General features: G+C 37.5%; 1 protein-coding gene across 2 annotated transcripts in view; it reads right to left on the reverse strand.

The window, feature by feature from the left end:
• LOC117326918 (sine oculis-binding protein homolog A-like) overlaps positions 1 to 17,228 on the reverse strand; it is a 35,643-nt gene that overhangs the window by 9,574 nt on the left and 8,841 nt on the right. The window contains exons 1-2 of one of the 2 annotated variants that reach the window (XM_033883725.1): positions 7,988 to 8,114; positions 5,435 to 5,663 (exon numbers count right to left, since the gene is read on the reverse strand). In XM_033883725.1, coding sequence (XP_033739616.1) covers positions 5,435 to 5,645 — 211 coding nt within the window. In that variant the 5' untranslated portion in view covers positions 5,646 to 5,663; positions 7,988 to 8,114. Of the gene's footprint in view, positions 1 to 5,434; positions 5,664 to 7,987; positions 8,115 to 17,228 lie in introns of those variants that run through there. The other variant, XM_033883723.1, reaches the window with a different exon arrangement.

Below are 17,228 nucleotides of genomic sequence, written 5' to 3' on the forward strand. Positions count from 1 at the left end.
AATATCAGCAAGAAATCTGGCCCAGTTATCACGTGATACCCACGTGATTTCCAATCCTCTCTGTTTTCCTTAGTCTCTGATTACGTTCTGATTAGCACAATCTTCCGAATAGGTCACTTGTATAATAACCATTTTGTTTATGGTGATCTGTTTGTCTAAAACAAGAAAGCGTACACGGTGAATTGATATCCGGCCAGGGATTATATTCCACAGGATGTTTGGTGCTTCCTTTGACATGACAGCAGTTCGATGACAGATTGAAACATAGGACACGTGGGAATGTGACGTGGATACCCACACGATACTGCGGAGAACTGGAGAAATATACGGAATTCGAGCACGAATGACCAGCCGTATTGTAAACTCCACAATGCTGTCACATTCTCCGGTCGTGTCTGTTATTTTAAGCTAGACAACAACAGAAGATGTATGTCAACATCATTGTGGAAGCGCTGTAGAAACCAGTGTTATCACATACCTATATAATTCCTTACATTTAAATCCAAAGATAATACCGATACATGGGACGGTGTCCAATGATATGACGGTGATAGCTATCAGGGATATGACCAGTTGCTCAAACGTATTCTGTTGTATTTTCCATCAATCAATTATGAAATAATAAACAATATACATTGTAGTTGCTTATATAGCATTGTGTTGATGGGTGTTTGCATCAATTGTTTTAAGGAAACCAACTGAAAAACTGCGTGATTACATTCCTTTAAAGACAATATTACTTAATATCGACAAATTATTTAAGAAATAATATGATTATATTCCTTTAAAGACAATAGTACTTAATATCCATCAATTATTTAAGAAATAATATGATTATATTTCTTTGAAGACATTATTACTTAATATCCACAAATTATTTAAGAAATAATAAACAATGTAGCTACTAAATATAACGCTGTTTTCGCGGTTGTTTGCATCAGTTGTTTTAAGGAAACCAAATAAAAACAATAAATATGATTATATTTATTTAAAGAAAACTATTAGGTAACATCCACACCATCAATACGGCTGATTATTGTTGTTAATCATGTATATAAAGTATATAATTTATGATTTAAAGCGAAATATCGTTCAATACGCACCGTTTTTAGAAATCACAGTTAAAAATAGTTTCATCATTTAAAATTAAGAATTATGATCTCTCGACTGATTGCTTGATATTGACTTTCCCGAGTTTTGAGTATAGTTTCCCCGGTTTTATATATTTTTTTAATTTGTCATTTATTTCGAGATACCGGAGTCAATGTCATCTTTATAATTTTGCGTACTTCAAGATGTCTAAGCTTATAACATTTCATTTGCGTTCTATTAGGAATACGAATTTATGACATTTTGTTGTTTTGAATACTTCGAGATATCGGAGTTTCCAGCGGTTGATTGTTCCGAGTACTTCGAGATATCCGAGTTTCTAACATTTTATCTTTCTAAGTACATCGCGATATTCGAGTTAAAAAACTTGTTTCACCGCTTAACGAGATATCCGAGTTTATAACATTTAATGTTTTTGAGTACTTCGAGATATCCGAGAGTATACCATTTGAACTTCCCTTTGGCACAAATATAAAGTAACTTTATTACTTATTTGTTAATAGAAATAAGCACGGGCATTAGAGTTAACATCTGAATTAATGTTTCACTCTTGCGGTACACTTACGTCAAATATCACGTCATCATAAGTAATAAGGAATGATATAGATATATAAGTAACACAGCCGTAATTACTGTATACTTATATATTTACAAATTAGTCATAATTTCGTCATTAAATATTTTGAATTCAAGGATCGCCAGAATACGAGAACTATAAGTACTGTAATACAATACTATTATATACACGTGTACCTGTGCAGGGACGGGCCCTAATGTGACGAATACTTCTGCACGATTACCATCAACACCAAAAGTATACGTTTCATAGAATCCCTACAGAGAGATTATCGACCGCGATAAGATATCTTTAATCTGAGAAGGGGCGTTTATGTCAGAACCGTTTTGTTTCATACCATTCTCTGGAACAGCGGAATCCTCGTTTTTTTTATTTTCGTCGTACTAATATTACTGATATCCAATACCAGTGTTACGTAGCGTGCATTTGGTGGTTTGAAACAAAATAATATTTAAATGACAATTATACAAAAGCAGAAGTTGTCCTTATTTGATAAACAGAACTTTAACCATTAATCAGAATGTTGTATCACGGCATCGTTATTATTATTCAAGTGGACCAATTTTTCCACTGCGCATGCGCGCTACCAACAGGAAGTTGTTTTATAACCACACTGCAGAAGCTGCTTAAACGGGTTGTTTTAAGCAATGTTTCAAGTTTACGAAACTACCAGTCTCCAATTAATGTGTAATCGTATACCCCCTTAATTCTTTCTGATACCGAATACTCCAAACCGTACACGTGTCAATTAATATATAGAGCCACACAACGAAACTAGTTTGAATGTGACAAGCAAACTTCATATTCTCAAATAATTAGACCGAATCAAAATTACGAGTTAACTTTCCAAACGTCCCTGGCACTTTAGAACGTGCTCCTATCAGCAGAGAACGCTATCGATTTACGCCTCTAACTACCCAACACGTGTCTACCATAACCGTATATTAATGTAATTGACAGGACTTCACCGAAACAGACGTTATCACCGATATAGAACCAGCGCGTCTGAAAGCGCGTTAGTGACAGTGACAACATGGATCGAGGAAAACAATGAAAGATTGTGACTTTTGATGACGTCATTGGCGTTTTACAAGGTTGCTATGTTTTATGACTGATCAGCTGATAAGCATCCATACACACCTATAAATGCTTTGAACTAAGCAATGAATGGTTTTTATTTAGATGTAAAGCTGTACTCGTATTCCTATTTACATGTATAAACACGCTTGTGACGTCAATTTCATTATATTTATAGCATTTCAACTTTTTTTTATATACATGCACTTTACAATCGACATTATTGTAAATTTCTATAAATATGAATAATTTTTTAGATTTGCCCAATTTTCCGTTTGAAACTTTCAAAAATATGAGCCTTTATTTATCTTAAGATCTTATATTTATATAGTTTTGTTCCTGTATGTTTGCTGCAGTAATAATCCGAATTCAAAATACGTGTATTAGAGAATATTCTATTAAAAAGCCGATGTGTTTGACATTAAGAAATATTTTCAAATTTTCTTTATTAATTTTTCAAAATAATCTATCAATGCTTTTCTTACGTAATTACTGGATTACAGGAAAATAAATTTTGCTATTCATCCTAACTAACAAATGAGAATTTCAGGTGCAAATCTAAATAATCCTTTGAAATACCAGATCTTTTAGAAGATAACTTAACAGATAATTGTGTTCCTTTTAAGTTATATAACTCTCATTGTTTACATATCATTATAATGCTTCCTGTTAAATTGTCTCTCAAACAACTCCCTACGTAAACCTCCATAGACAAGAGCACAAATGAGGAACCGCATGACATAAGATAGAATTACATTTCTTTTTAAATATGAAGTACAAAGAATATTTTGATATTATTGTTCTTATGTGTTATTTGCAGGATTGTTCTTAGATAAAGACTAGAATGAGTTAAACTTAAATAATAGGATACATCTTTGTGATATCGCGCTGTCTGATAAAAAAACAATTCGGCTTTATTTTACTGTAGATAAAGGAGTCATAAGTCTTCATTGTGCGAGAAAACTATTTCCCTCGACTATACAGTTACATTGAAACTCTAGCTTCCCTCAGAGCTGCTCTGCGATGTGCATTATTGCCATGACTTTTGGAGATATTATGAGATTGCTGGTTGGTCTGGGGAGAAAGGTAGGGGGTATTTCGTTAAGACCAGTATCTCTACACATACAAATGTATACCCCATGTTGCATGGCACGGATAGGATTTCCTCCAGTATTTCTTTATCCTTTTTACCGATTTTTTCTCCTCCCGACCTAGTCTAATTGGTTTACCATGGGAGGGAACACACAAGCATCCCCTCTTTCACAGCTTTGGAAGAGCATGCTAGATTATGGAACATAAAATCTCTCTGAAACTCAATACTCTTTGTCATCATGTTTGGGTATAAAACCAGAAAAAAATATGATACGCTGTTTGTCGGCTTCCTGTGTTCGTACGCGGATGGATTTTCTCTTGGTCTTTCATTATGGCAATGCATGTGGTAAAAATTAAATCTACAGCTGCAGATGAAATTTCACCATTCCCCCTAATGCTGTAGGTATCGGTTTACGTGGGGCACGCGGTGCGCGAGCTTTACATCTCCATATTATTCCTAGGGCAGGTACCATACACACGCTCGAGAGATAGTTCTAAATATAGAACACTACAGGAAGTGTGTTGTGTGTCTCGCGGAGTAATCGCTAATGGTGGAGATTTAGAAACTTACAAATACGAAATCCTGGTATATTGACTTTTGTTTATCACAATAAATCAATTACAATAAGCTCCTAGGCAATGGCATTTATGATTCATGACGTGTCATTAAGAATTGACCAACACCACTGGTGACAGATATCTATTAACAATACAATCAAGATATCCTATCCATACTATCATCTCGAGACACGCCACACAGATGTATATTAACTACTTATTGGAAATCATATGGTCTATATATAATATAGGAGCGTCTATAGTACAAAATACGAAATTTGCCTCATCAACCGAAAACGCCTTAAATATCAGGTTAACACACTCATTATCCCTTAACTAATTATATAATCATACAACTGCCGCTGCTTAAATATATTGGTTTGGTATATATTTTTGTTTAACGTCCTATTAACATCCAGGGTCATTTAAGGACGTGCCAGGTTTTGGAGGTGGAGGAAAGCCGGAGTACCCGTAGAAAAACCACCGGCCTACGGTCAGTACCTGGCAACTGCCCCACGTAGGTTTCGAACTCGCAACCCAGAGGTGGAGGGCTAGTGATAAAGTGTCGGGACACCTTAACCACTCGGCCATAATAGAAAACGCAAGATAGCGTAATAGAAAGAATTAACAAGGATGTAAGTGTATTTAAAACAACGGCCCAGGGTTATTTTAGAAAAAAACTTCCATAAGCCGACCCAATCCAGCGTTACTGTTAAATCATCTTAACAGCTGCTCAATTGTGAAATAAAATTTTCTTTAGAACTTTAAAACAAACAAACAAACAAACAAACAAAACAAAACAAAACACACACACACAAAACTATTGATAACAAAGCAGTATTGATCATAAAAACTGATATCGTATACCACTCACATCGACTGATACACGTTCAGCAATATATTTTGCATTTGCGCATATCGATTTTTGAGTGCACATTTTTTTTTTTATTTCCATGTTCATCGGTGATGTACTCAACGCTTCACGACACCGATCTGTCATCCATCGGGAGATATACTTACTCAGTCTGGAGAAATCACTCCGCCCTGACAGACTATCGTCGTCGTCGTCGTCGTCGTCGTCGTCGTCGCTGAGAATACTATCGTCGTCTCGACTACCGCCGTCCGTCGGCGAGCGAACGTCGTCTATACTGGTATAACGCTCAAGATTTAAATGTTCCGTGTCGGCGCTATTTACTTTGTCGTAACCATACCAACCCAATAACTCGTTCATAGTATTCTCCGCATAGTCCTGCAAAATATCGAAAGAACATTCACATTAATGAGGTTCAACCTGACATAAACCCTGATGCGGCGACTACTTAGTATTTTAACTGTTTAACTGTTTACGCACCGGTCCATATTTTAAGCTTATATTGAATATATATCTAAAACTTCAATTTGTCAAAAAAACAAAAAAACAAAAAAAACAAAAAACAAAAAAAACAAACTCCCTTATGAAAATGAAAATAATAATAATTAATACATATGTAATAAAAATACCATGTTGCTACAATATCAGTTTTGCACACACATACAGTCACAAGCCAAAACAAGCTTGCTTCTATACAAAACACTTTATCCTCTCTAACCAAAGAATATGACACGGGCATGTTCATTTTCAGACAGAGGATTGACCTTTATGCTTACACAGCATACCTGGTCTACGTGATTACTGCTATTGCAAACACGAACCCGGATGCTTCCTTATAATTTAATAAAAAATAATCTATATTAGTAACAGCTTCATTTTTTTCCTTACTAGGGACATAAGAAATATCTACCATGATTATCTTTACTTCCGTTTGAATTTGGATCCTACATATGGACAAGGTTTTAATTAATGACTTGATTGATTTGTTCCACTTCTTGAATACAAACTTCTTATTTCGTTCCCCCTTCAGTCATGTCTAAAACATGATATTTACAATATGATACATTTTGCACAGTTAGCACACCAAGTTTCATTTTGTGCTCTAGAAGAGAAATGTCCTGTTTTTAAATGAAAACGCGTTATGTATTTATGTGCACGTGCGTTACGGTACAATTAGTCACAAAGTTAATCTTTACGCAACAATGAAATAATCACCTGTGTATTAAATCAACTGTAACCATGTCATGTTTAACATCTACTTGTTACCTATATACATTTTTTCCATCAGGGCCCAGTTGTCGTATAAAGGATTATCACACTAATTTTAACAACAATTTTAAAATCACGATGAAATCATTTCTGGTAAAACCAACTTTACCAATATGGAACTTCAACACTCTCTTCCGACCTGCCTAAGGAATATACACACACAGGTTTTGAAGTAAAGGAGAAATGAGATTTTCACTAATCAAGTGATTATGCTAATCACCTTTTAAACAGCTGGGCCCTGAACCAAAGTGTAATATTGATACAAGCTAGGAATGCATCTAGATATGACATTTATCTTGGTCTTGGGCTGAAAACAATGGATTGATTATGTTAGGTATTGTATACTGTAAAATTACAAATTTTAGCGGTAGTTTTATTTTAGCGTTTTTCTCGCTAGAGGTATTACGCTAAATCATGACTGCGCTAATCGCTATTTCGATATGCTGTTTCTATATAAGAAAAATTTGGCGAACAAATTCATCAGTGCACTAAGCTGTTAAAATGAGGAAATACGCCAAAATTTGAGTACGCCAAATACAGTATATTTCCAGTATACCTTACTTTTTCTTAGAACAGAAATTCGCTCATCTATTCCTCGGCAAAAAACCCGAAAAGGACAACATTCCTGGTATTTTGAAAACGATATGTCATTTATTAATCCGTGGTGATGGCGTATCTGTTGGATTTGGTGAGTCTTGTCACTAGTAATTATAGTGATGACAATGTTTTGGATGTTGTGAATGCGAATGTTACGTGAAGCTAGCTTCATATAATTGGAGTTTCGAGTGACCGCCATTGTTTCTACTAGAATCATCAATATAACACTTAGTAAGAAAAAAAGGACAGACGACACTTAATTAGTTTTATCGCAGTATATATGATACACATATGTTTTATGAAATACGATATGCCGTGTCCCATCCCCAACTTCTTGCCGTCGTGGGAAAATGTACGTGTGACCTTGACTCTCATTAAAAAACACGGATGATATGAATAAACATTGACATTATAGGCAAAAAACAAAACAAAACAAAATTATCAAAGGAGATATCTGACAATTGTTTCTATAAATTCGTCCGGGAATATAAATCGAAAGACCTATAGCGTTTATCTAACACCTCATCTTCTGTACCTCCAAATGCTCTGATTCAAACAAGGGAAATGTGTCGAGTGTCAAGACAATAAGATATTAGCAACTTTCAATACAAAGTTGCGGGTTACGTCCACCAGAGCCGAACATGAATTAAGCTGTATCATACCGCTGTTTTGTCCTCCTTGTTCTCGCCAGCGACACCTAAGGCGTTGGTACATAGAAGGCGACCGAAAAATGGGGTCAGAAGAAAATGTCAAAGTTAGAGATGAAATTATAATATATTAGTTATGTTATGTTAGCGGATTTGTGGTCCGATTGACCGACGGTGGTCAGTACTTACGCGCTTTATCCTCTCGGCCAATGGTCAGTTTTCTCTCTTACTTGTTGGGCAGAACCAGGATGCGTCAGTGATGCAGGTATGCTTTCGGCCTACGTATCATCCATTTGAGAGGGACAACGACCATATAGTACACAACACCCAAGGACATGTGTACAGCGGTTAGCCGAGCTCAACCGCAACGTCTTGATAGTCTACACTCTCTCGTTTCTCCATTTAATAAATGATGAAAGAAAACCTTGCCAGATAATACTTAGGGTATATCTTGTTTTCGTTATGTTTGAAAGTCGAGAAGCATCATTTTCTTCTTTTTAGAACGCAGGTGCGCCTGACAGGCAAGCTTGATACAGACCCTACGCGACACAAATTTATGAAATAAGAACAAAATATTGTCAAATCTAAAATATTAAGGTTCATTTTTATAGAAAATTTTGAAATTTACTTTCGTATCTTTTTGTTGGAATTACCGTATTATATTTCTTCTTGAAGGAGTTCAAGCTAACAAAACTTCGTGCAGAAGTTGTACCAGGTGAGCGGAGACAGGTGCTTGGCGTAACACCTTCCTTCACAACGAAAGCACACCCTGAAAACTCTACATGGTGTGAAATTGAAATTGAAAGAACTTGACTACTTAACTGGGTGTAATATGACACAAGATTTGGAAGTTGACGGCCACAAAGAAAGACACTGAAATTAATATGGAAACATATCTGTCCTTATCGCGAGACGGGTACAGGGTGTCGGTTTCCAAAAAACACTTTGACAAATAAATTTACATATATATCCATGTCGTTGTGATTGACACCTGTCATAAAGTTGAAATGTTAGTCTGTTGTGTATCCTAATTGTGAATTTGTTAACACGCTGATAAACAACAACTATTTGGCCTGTGTCTATCTTGATAACAACAGCTTACTATTGTGAATTTCGGTTTAAACATACAGCATTATAGTGTTAACACAATGTAATTCTACAGAGATTATGAAATAACCAATCAGCATATACACACAAGTGTACCACCCGGTGATGCGCTTATAGGCCGCGATTTCATCAACATTTCTTAATTTCAGGACTGCTTTTCATCCAATTTCCTTTGGGAGTGCATTCCGGAATTTAAAGAAGATATTTCCCTAAAACCAATAATTCCAGCTAAAGGGGTCGATTAAAAAACGACCAAAAGCAAAAACAGACCTATCAAACCGACATGTTAGAATCATAAATCCAACCATATATATCCATTGATTCTGAATACCGAACGACAATGCCTGTATTTGGCACATTTGAATGCGGTATCAAGCAATTGTGTCACCAGCCAACACTCTCACGCAAGCGATGGTCACTAAAGCACTAGGGTCATCATGTTACAAGGTCGACTTCCGGTGCGCCGTGACTGACATGAAGTGAACTGAAGCTTAGCTACCGAGATATGTTTATCTATAAGTGTCATATAATTACTTGTTCTAAAACAAAGTAAGATATGAATATATAGCAACAGGTCTCAATGAGAACCCATGACCCAGCTATGATACACCGTCGACGCATCTAACAAAACAAAACTCAAAGATTTTTATATAACTTTGTGTCATACACAGACAATATCCGGATTCATTATGTAGATTAGGACCAAAAATTAGGATTCTATCAGAATAAAAGATAGTACAGGACAAATATATCGGTAAGCAGATATAAGGTCATTGAATGTCGTCAAGACCTTCGGCAGATAGAATGCAAGTCATTCAGAGTCTACAAGGAGCAAATGGAAATAAAACATGCAGGATTTTTTCAAACGGAATATGTAATCACACCTTTGTTGATATGGAATTAACATTGTACTATCCGAGATAACGATTCATTGTGTTCAACGGGTAAATTATACCAATGTCCACGGAACAAGATGGCGACCATGACAGATATATCTGAAAGCCTGTGTGTGGAGGTTTTCTGGTGACTTTGAAATCGTTGTATGACCTGAGAAATGGACACCTGGGTATGCCAGTGATATCATATCGGTATGATTCAGTTCTCGTGACTAAAACTAGACATCATCGCTGGTTTTCAGAAGCCTCTCCCTTCTCGAAATACAAGCCGCTCGCCCAGTTCGGATTGTGTTTCTACGATTCCAGCGTAAGCTATTAAAACACTTCGATCAACTTTTGGGCTTCAGAACAAACACGAGAATCATGTGCATCATATTTCATGAAAATATTACGTCTCCTGTTTCGTATTGGGATAGAGTTCTAATTGCATACCGGTAAAGGTCTGCAACTATATCTGATATTCCCGCGGTGTCAGGTGTCACGTGCATTGACGTCACTCCATACAGATTCACATTTCAGAAACACCTGCATCTTCTCTCCTTCTTCCAAGATGGCTTTCTTTGTGAGATGACAACATTGCCTGATTATGAAGTCAGTTTATTCGACGGAACAGCAATATATAATACATTTTGTTTTAAGAAATACGACGAATTTACTATAAATAATGATATAGGGTTTCATAAATGAGATTAGACTGTGTTGTATATACATATCACTCAGAAATATATTTGTGCATTCATCGACAAATAAAAGAATTGCATTTGGGTGATTTATACATGTTGCATCATATAATATTATAATGTAATATAACTCATATTACCCTGAGTACAGTGTTATGAAGTTTAATAGCCTGGAACAGATTCATGAATATGTATGAAGACATTTGATGACAATGAATTTGCTTGCCGCTGATTGTGTTATAGACAGCGCTACTGCCGAGATGATTTGCATCTCCATTAACGATTAATTGATTAATTTAATTGACCAACTGATATGATTGGTTGATTAAATTAATTGAACAATTGATTTATTGATCGATTATTGACTGAATGATTTATTGATCCATTAATGACTGAATGATTTACTAATCGATTGATTGATTGATTGATTGATTGATTGATTGATTGATTGATTGATTGAATGATTTTGGTTAATTAATCAATCGACCGAATAATTAAATAATAAATAAATAATACTTAATTATTTATTTAATGATTCATTTATTTATGTTTTTCTCACCAAACTGGGCTATGGATTGTGGTAGTTTGAATATCTTCACACGCTTAGGTCACAAGGAGAGAGTGCAGTCATGCATAAATGCTGCTAAAAGATCAATAATACAAAAACACGATTATGTTCTAATATATTTGATGATATTTGTTTGAAATAAAACTAAAAGAAAATGAGTGTCTATGCCATGCTGATTAAGAAAGCATCATGTTCTTTGTATGACCACAATTTCTCAATCTTCAATGTACTTTTCTAGGGATGTCTGGTAATTTTTGTAAGTTCATAAGGAAATGAACGACATATCTGAAGTGTCATGCCACGATGAACGCAGTAGCCATATAACACTATGTATATCCTATGAGAACGTGTGCGGAGTGGATACTCGAGAAGGTGCACGTCCACCTTAAAAATAAGCGGTGACTCGAAAGGTCTGGAATTTCGGTGATTGGTAACGTATGAAGTTAACGGGTTCACACTGTTGTAGGTAACTTAAATCTCTTTGTGTATCTAGAAATCAGGATTCAATCTCTCAGGTAGACTGTCAACATTGCCTTTCACTCAACAAACATAATTAAAGCCTATGGTAATCGGATAGCCCAACTGTCAAATGTACATATTAGCCATGCAACGTGATAGCTTTGGCTTCTGCTCTGGCCTGACAAAGGTGTGAGAGGAACGTGAAGTCAGTAGTCAACGTCATTATATGTCTGAAGGAAAGTGTGCACACCTATCACACTGTTAATAGAGACATGCTGTACTTAAAACACTCCTTTGTATTGAAATGTACAGGTCGTCTGATACACTGCATACCTATTAGAATAAGCGTAGTGTTATTTTCGCGATTTCACCAAGACAACATTCGAGGAGTGAAGATTTTGCGAGAAACTGGTCGTTTTGGATAATTTATTGATAATAAATCCGATTAATACAGGGCAGCGAGTATTTTTTTATTAATACAGGGCAGCGAGTATTTTTTTATATATCAATTTGCAATGATCTGAGTTAGCAACGATGTCCTGACATTGCAACTTTGCGCTGCATTATTGAGTTCGGGGTAGAGTTCTACCACGAAGAGCGCCAAAATAATACGTCACCGAAAATGGCCCGTTAGACAGTAACTATCTTTATCAATTTCTTCCTGAAATTATGGTTCGGTACCATGGATCACCGGCTTGAATTTCAAGCTTTTCAAACTATGACGAGCCCACAGCCCTATGTATATATTTCAATAGGAAGTCAGTGCTGAATAAATTCCCAAACGAAATGCATTTCATTTCAGTTTTTAAAATAATTCGGATTAGTTGCATGACTTTAAATAAACAATTTATGCAAATAGGAATCATTAATCATGAAAACGAAAATGTCACTGCATGATGAATTATGTATAACCGATATTACGATTAATTACATTTTAAACTCATTATCCTTATAAAATTCGAGATATGATATTTGTGACTGGGTGTTCTGCCATATTTTTGAATGATTAAGTATATCTTGCGTGCAGTACGGCGCGCTATTAACACAACTTAAGAACGTGGCTTGTGTTGGTTTACATAGCTTAATCCAAATAAATCAATGGTCCGGTTGAAAGGCAAAGACATACAACTTCGAATCTGTTCAGTTTGAAAAATAACTATTGAAGACGCATACTTCAGGAAGATATATCGATCTGAACCTGCCCTAACACATCGTACGCTCGGGTCGTCCAGAACACCACTATGATTGAAAACCACAGTTTCGTATCTAAAAGCAGGATAACTGCCGCCATTAAAGATGGCCGATTAATTTTCTCGGCGATCTCTGGCTGATGTGATTTTATTGAACACTGTTTGCTCGACTGAATTATATGTGAATGAATGATCTGATGAAACATCTTTTGAGCCAAATATACATTGAATTAACTGAAACTCAATTACCAACAAGCCATCACACAAGTTGATATCTATATAATTAAACGGTGTCAACACACAGGGTCTTGCAGTCATTATAACTAGACAACACAGTCCACGGTGTCATCACACAGGGGCGTGTCATCATTATAACTAAACACAACAGTCCACAGTGTCAACACACAGGGGCGTGTCATCATTATAACTAGATACCACAGTCCACAGTGTCAACACAGGGGCGTGTCATCATTATAACTAGACACCACAGTCCACAGTGTCAACACACAGGGGCGTGTCATCATTATAACTAGACACCACAGTCCACAGTGTCATCACACAGGGGCGTGTCATCATTATAACTAGACACCACAGTCCACGGTGTCAACACACAGGGGCGTGTCATCATTATAACTAGACAACACAGTCCACAGTGTCAACACACAGGGGCGTGTCATCATTATAACTGGACAACACAGTCCACGGTGTCATCACACAGGGGCGTGTCATCATTATAACTAGACACCATTGTCCACGGTGTCATCACACAGGGGCGTGTAATTATTATAATTAGACACCACAGTCCACAGTGTCAATACATAGGGGCGTGTCATCATTATAACTAGACACCACAGTCCACGGTGTCAACACACAGGGGCGTGTCATCATTATAACTAGACAACACAGTCCACAGTGTCAACACACAGGGGCGTGTCATCATTATAACTGGACAACACAGTCCACGGTGTCATCACACAGGGGCGTGTCATCATTATAACTAGACAACACAGTCCACAATATCAACACACAGGGGCGTGTCATCATTATACTAAACACCACAGTCCATGGTGTCAACACACAAGGGCGTGTCATCATTATAACTAGATACCACAGTCCACAGTGTCAACACAGGGCCGTGTCATCATTATAACTAGACACCACAGTCCACAGTGTCAACACACAGGGGCGTGTCATCATGATAACTAAACACCACAGTCCACAGTGTCAACACACAGGGGTGTGTCATCATTATAACTAAACACCACAGTCCACAGTGTCAACACACAGGGGCGTGTCATCATTATAATTAGACACCACAGTCCACGGTGTCATCACACAGGGGCGTGTCATCATTATAACTAAACACAACATTCCACAGTGTCAACACACAGGGGCGTGTCATCATTATAACTAGACACCACAGTCCACAGTGTCAACACACAGGGGCGTGTCATCATTATAACTAGACAACACAGTCCACGGTGTCATCACACAGGGGCGTGTCATCATTATAACTAGACACCACAGTCCACAGTGTCAACACACAGGGGCGTGTCATCATGATAACTTAACACCACAGTCCACAGTGTCAACACACAGGGGTGTGTCATCATTATAACTAAACACCACAGTCCACAGTGTCAACACACAGGGGCGTGTCATCATTATAATTAGACACCACAGTCCACGGTGTCATCACACAGGGGCGTGTCATCATTATAACTGGACACCACAGTCCACGGTGTCATCACACAGGGGCGTGTCATCATTATAACTAGACAACACAGTCAACGGTGTCAACACACAGGGGTGTGTCATCAACACACAGGGGTGTGTCATCATTATAACTAAACACCACAGTCCACAGTGTCAACACACAGGGGCGTGTTATCATTATAACTAAACACCACAGTTCACAGAGCCAACACACAGGGGCGTGTCATCATTATAATTAGACCCCACAGTCCACTGTGCCAACACACAGGGGCGTGTCATCATTATAACTAAACACCATTGTCCACGGTGTCATCACACAGGGGCGTGTCATCATTATAACTAAACACCACAGTCCACAGTGTCAACACACAGGGGCGAGTCATCATTATAACTAGATACCACAGTCCACAGTGTCAACACAGGGGCGTGTCATCATTATAACTAGATACCACAGTCAACGGTGTCAACACACAGGGGCGTGTCATCATTATAACTAAACACCATTGTCCACGGTGTCATCACACAGGGGCGTGTCATCATTATAACTAAACATCACAGTCCACAGTGTCAACACACAGGGGCGTGTCATCATTATAACTAGATACCACAGTCCACAGTGTCAACACAGGGGCGAGTCATCATTATAACTAGACAACACAGTCAACGGTGTCAACACACAGGGGCGTGTCATCATTATAACTAGACAACACAGTCAACGGTGTCAACACACAGGGGCGTGTCATCATTATAACTAGACAACACAGTCCACGGTGTCAACACACAGGGGCGTGTCATCATTATAACTAAACACCACAGTCCACAGTGTCAACACACAGGGGGGCGTCATCATTATAACTAGACAACACAGTTCACGGTGTCAACATACAGGGGCGTGTCATCATTATAACTAGACCAGACAGTCCACGGTGTCAACACTCAGGGGCGTGTCATCATTATAACTAATTACCACAGTCCACAGTGTCAACACACAGGGGCGTGTCATCATTATAACTTGACAACTCAGTCCGCAGTGTCAACACACAGGGGCGTGTCATCATTATAACTAAACACCACAGTCCACGGTGTCAACACACAGGGGCGTGTCATCATTATAACTAGACACCACAGTCCACAGTGTTAACACACAGGGCGTGTCATCATTTCAACTTGACAACACAGTACACGATTTCAATTCACATTACAAGTGTTTCATGCTATAGCCGTATAAGCTTGAAGCACTCGTTCCTTATTGTTTTATTAAATTCATTGAAAAGAAACTGAAAATTCCTTCGATTCTATTCTGATGATTCGATCCTGGATGCAACTACGAGAGAGAGACACGTCTATAGCAGTCGGAGACCAATGCATGATGACGTCACCACCAACAACGGCGAGTTCGCTGTGAGAGAAAGCGACGTTAATGAATTGATGTCTTACTTGAAGGACGTACATGTACTTCCTGAACATTTCGCGGTGTCTACCATAAATTTTACTTTGGAAGAAATCGAGGTTTTCCGAATGATATAATTATGTAGGTATCGCTTTCACAGTGTAGTTTCAAATATATTTATATTGTTATTTGGGTCTAAAACTTTTTTTTTTTTTACTGATAAAGAACATTAAACTAAAAAGTCATTTTACCATTGAAGTTTGCTACGCTTATCAACCTTGATTATGGCCCGGTCGGTCCAGAAAGTATTTAGACTACACCATTATGAAGCAAACAGCCTCCTTACACACGAAAAGTCACTATGACGCCCATTTTAATATTCTGTGACTTTCTGCTGAGTAACGCAAGGTTCCCATTTCCAAAATGAATTAATCTAATTGTATTATATAAGTATATAATGCTATCAATATCCTTTATTAGTTGAGTAGCTATCTCCATAAATATAGATATTTTACCAAACCAAATGTTATGACAATGAAATAATGAAAGCGAGCCGACAAGTGACCTTGTTTCTGAGGAGCGAGACCAGCATTATACGGTTTTAACAACGCTGGTTTTGTCCGGTGTTGGCTGAGAGGTGTCATGTATCACATGTTGAAATCTGATACGTACATACACGACGCAAGATCTGTGAAATACAACCCCCCTATTCCAATACTCTTTTTGTGTCGCCAATTGCTTCGCATTTAAGTGGGTCGGGTTAGGTTTCATGCAAGATAAATAAGTATTAAAGATGTAATTATCAAGCGAAAATGATGAAATAAAATACTTTACCGAAATGTCAATTTCACAAGCACGTTTTGTTGAACAGAGGGCCGGGATACATTTCTTCTCATTTGTTAGACGGATCATATGACACGAAATAGCATAGTTTGGGTTACGGTGATTACAGAATGACTCATGCTGTATTTGGTATGAATTCTAACTTCCTTTCACAGTCTCTATACGTGTTTAATTTTCCCACGTTGTTTAAACAGTGAGACAAACACGAGATCACGGAAACTTCAAGTTCTTGCTCTGTGAGAAATTGAAACCAAGATGGCGGACGAAGAGTATTAACATTTCCCGCCGATAGAATCCTTGCGAATAGATTACCAGTTGTTACTTTTAGGATGTGAAGACCGAGAAAATAGAAAAGGCTTGCTTAACACGATTTCCATGTGTTTATCGAAAAGCTGCCAAATTTTTCTTCGGAACTAAATATCGTATTACACGATTAATAAAATTCTTAATACCCTTTCTGCCGGTAATTTTAGATGCTCCATCTGTAGAAAATTTCTTTCAAGTTGAAAACCAAAGACAAACCACGGCTGGAGAATGAAGAGTATCTATATCGTTGCCCGGAGGTGGTTGCAATCACCTGC

The sequence above is a fragment of the Pecten maximus genome, chromosome 5 (assembly GCF_902652985.1).
Source record: "Pecten maximus chromosome 5, xPecMax1.1, whole genome shotgun sequence".
Lineage (NCBI taxonomy): Eukaryota > Metazoa > Mollusca > Bivalvia > Pectinida > Pectinidae > Pecten > Pecten maximus.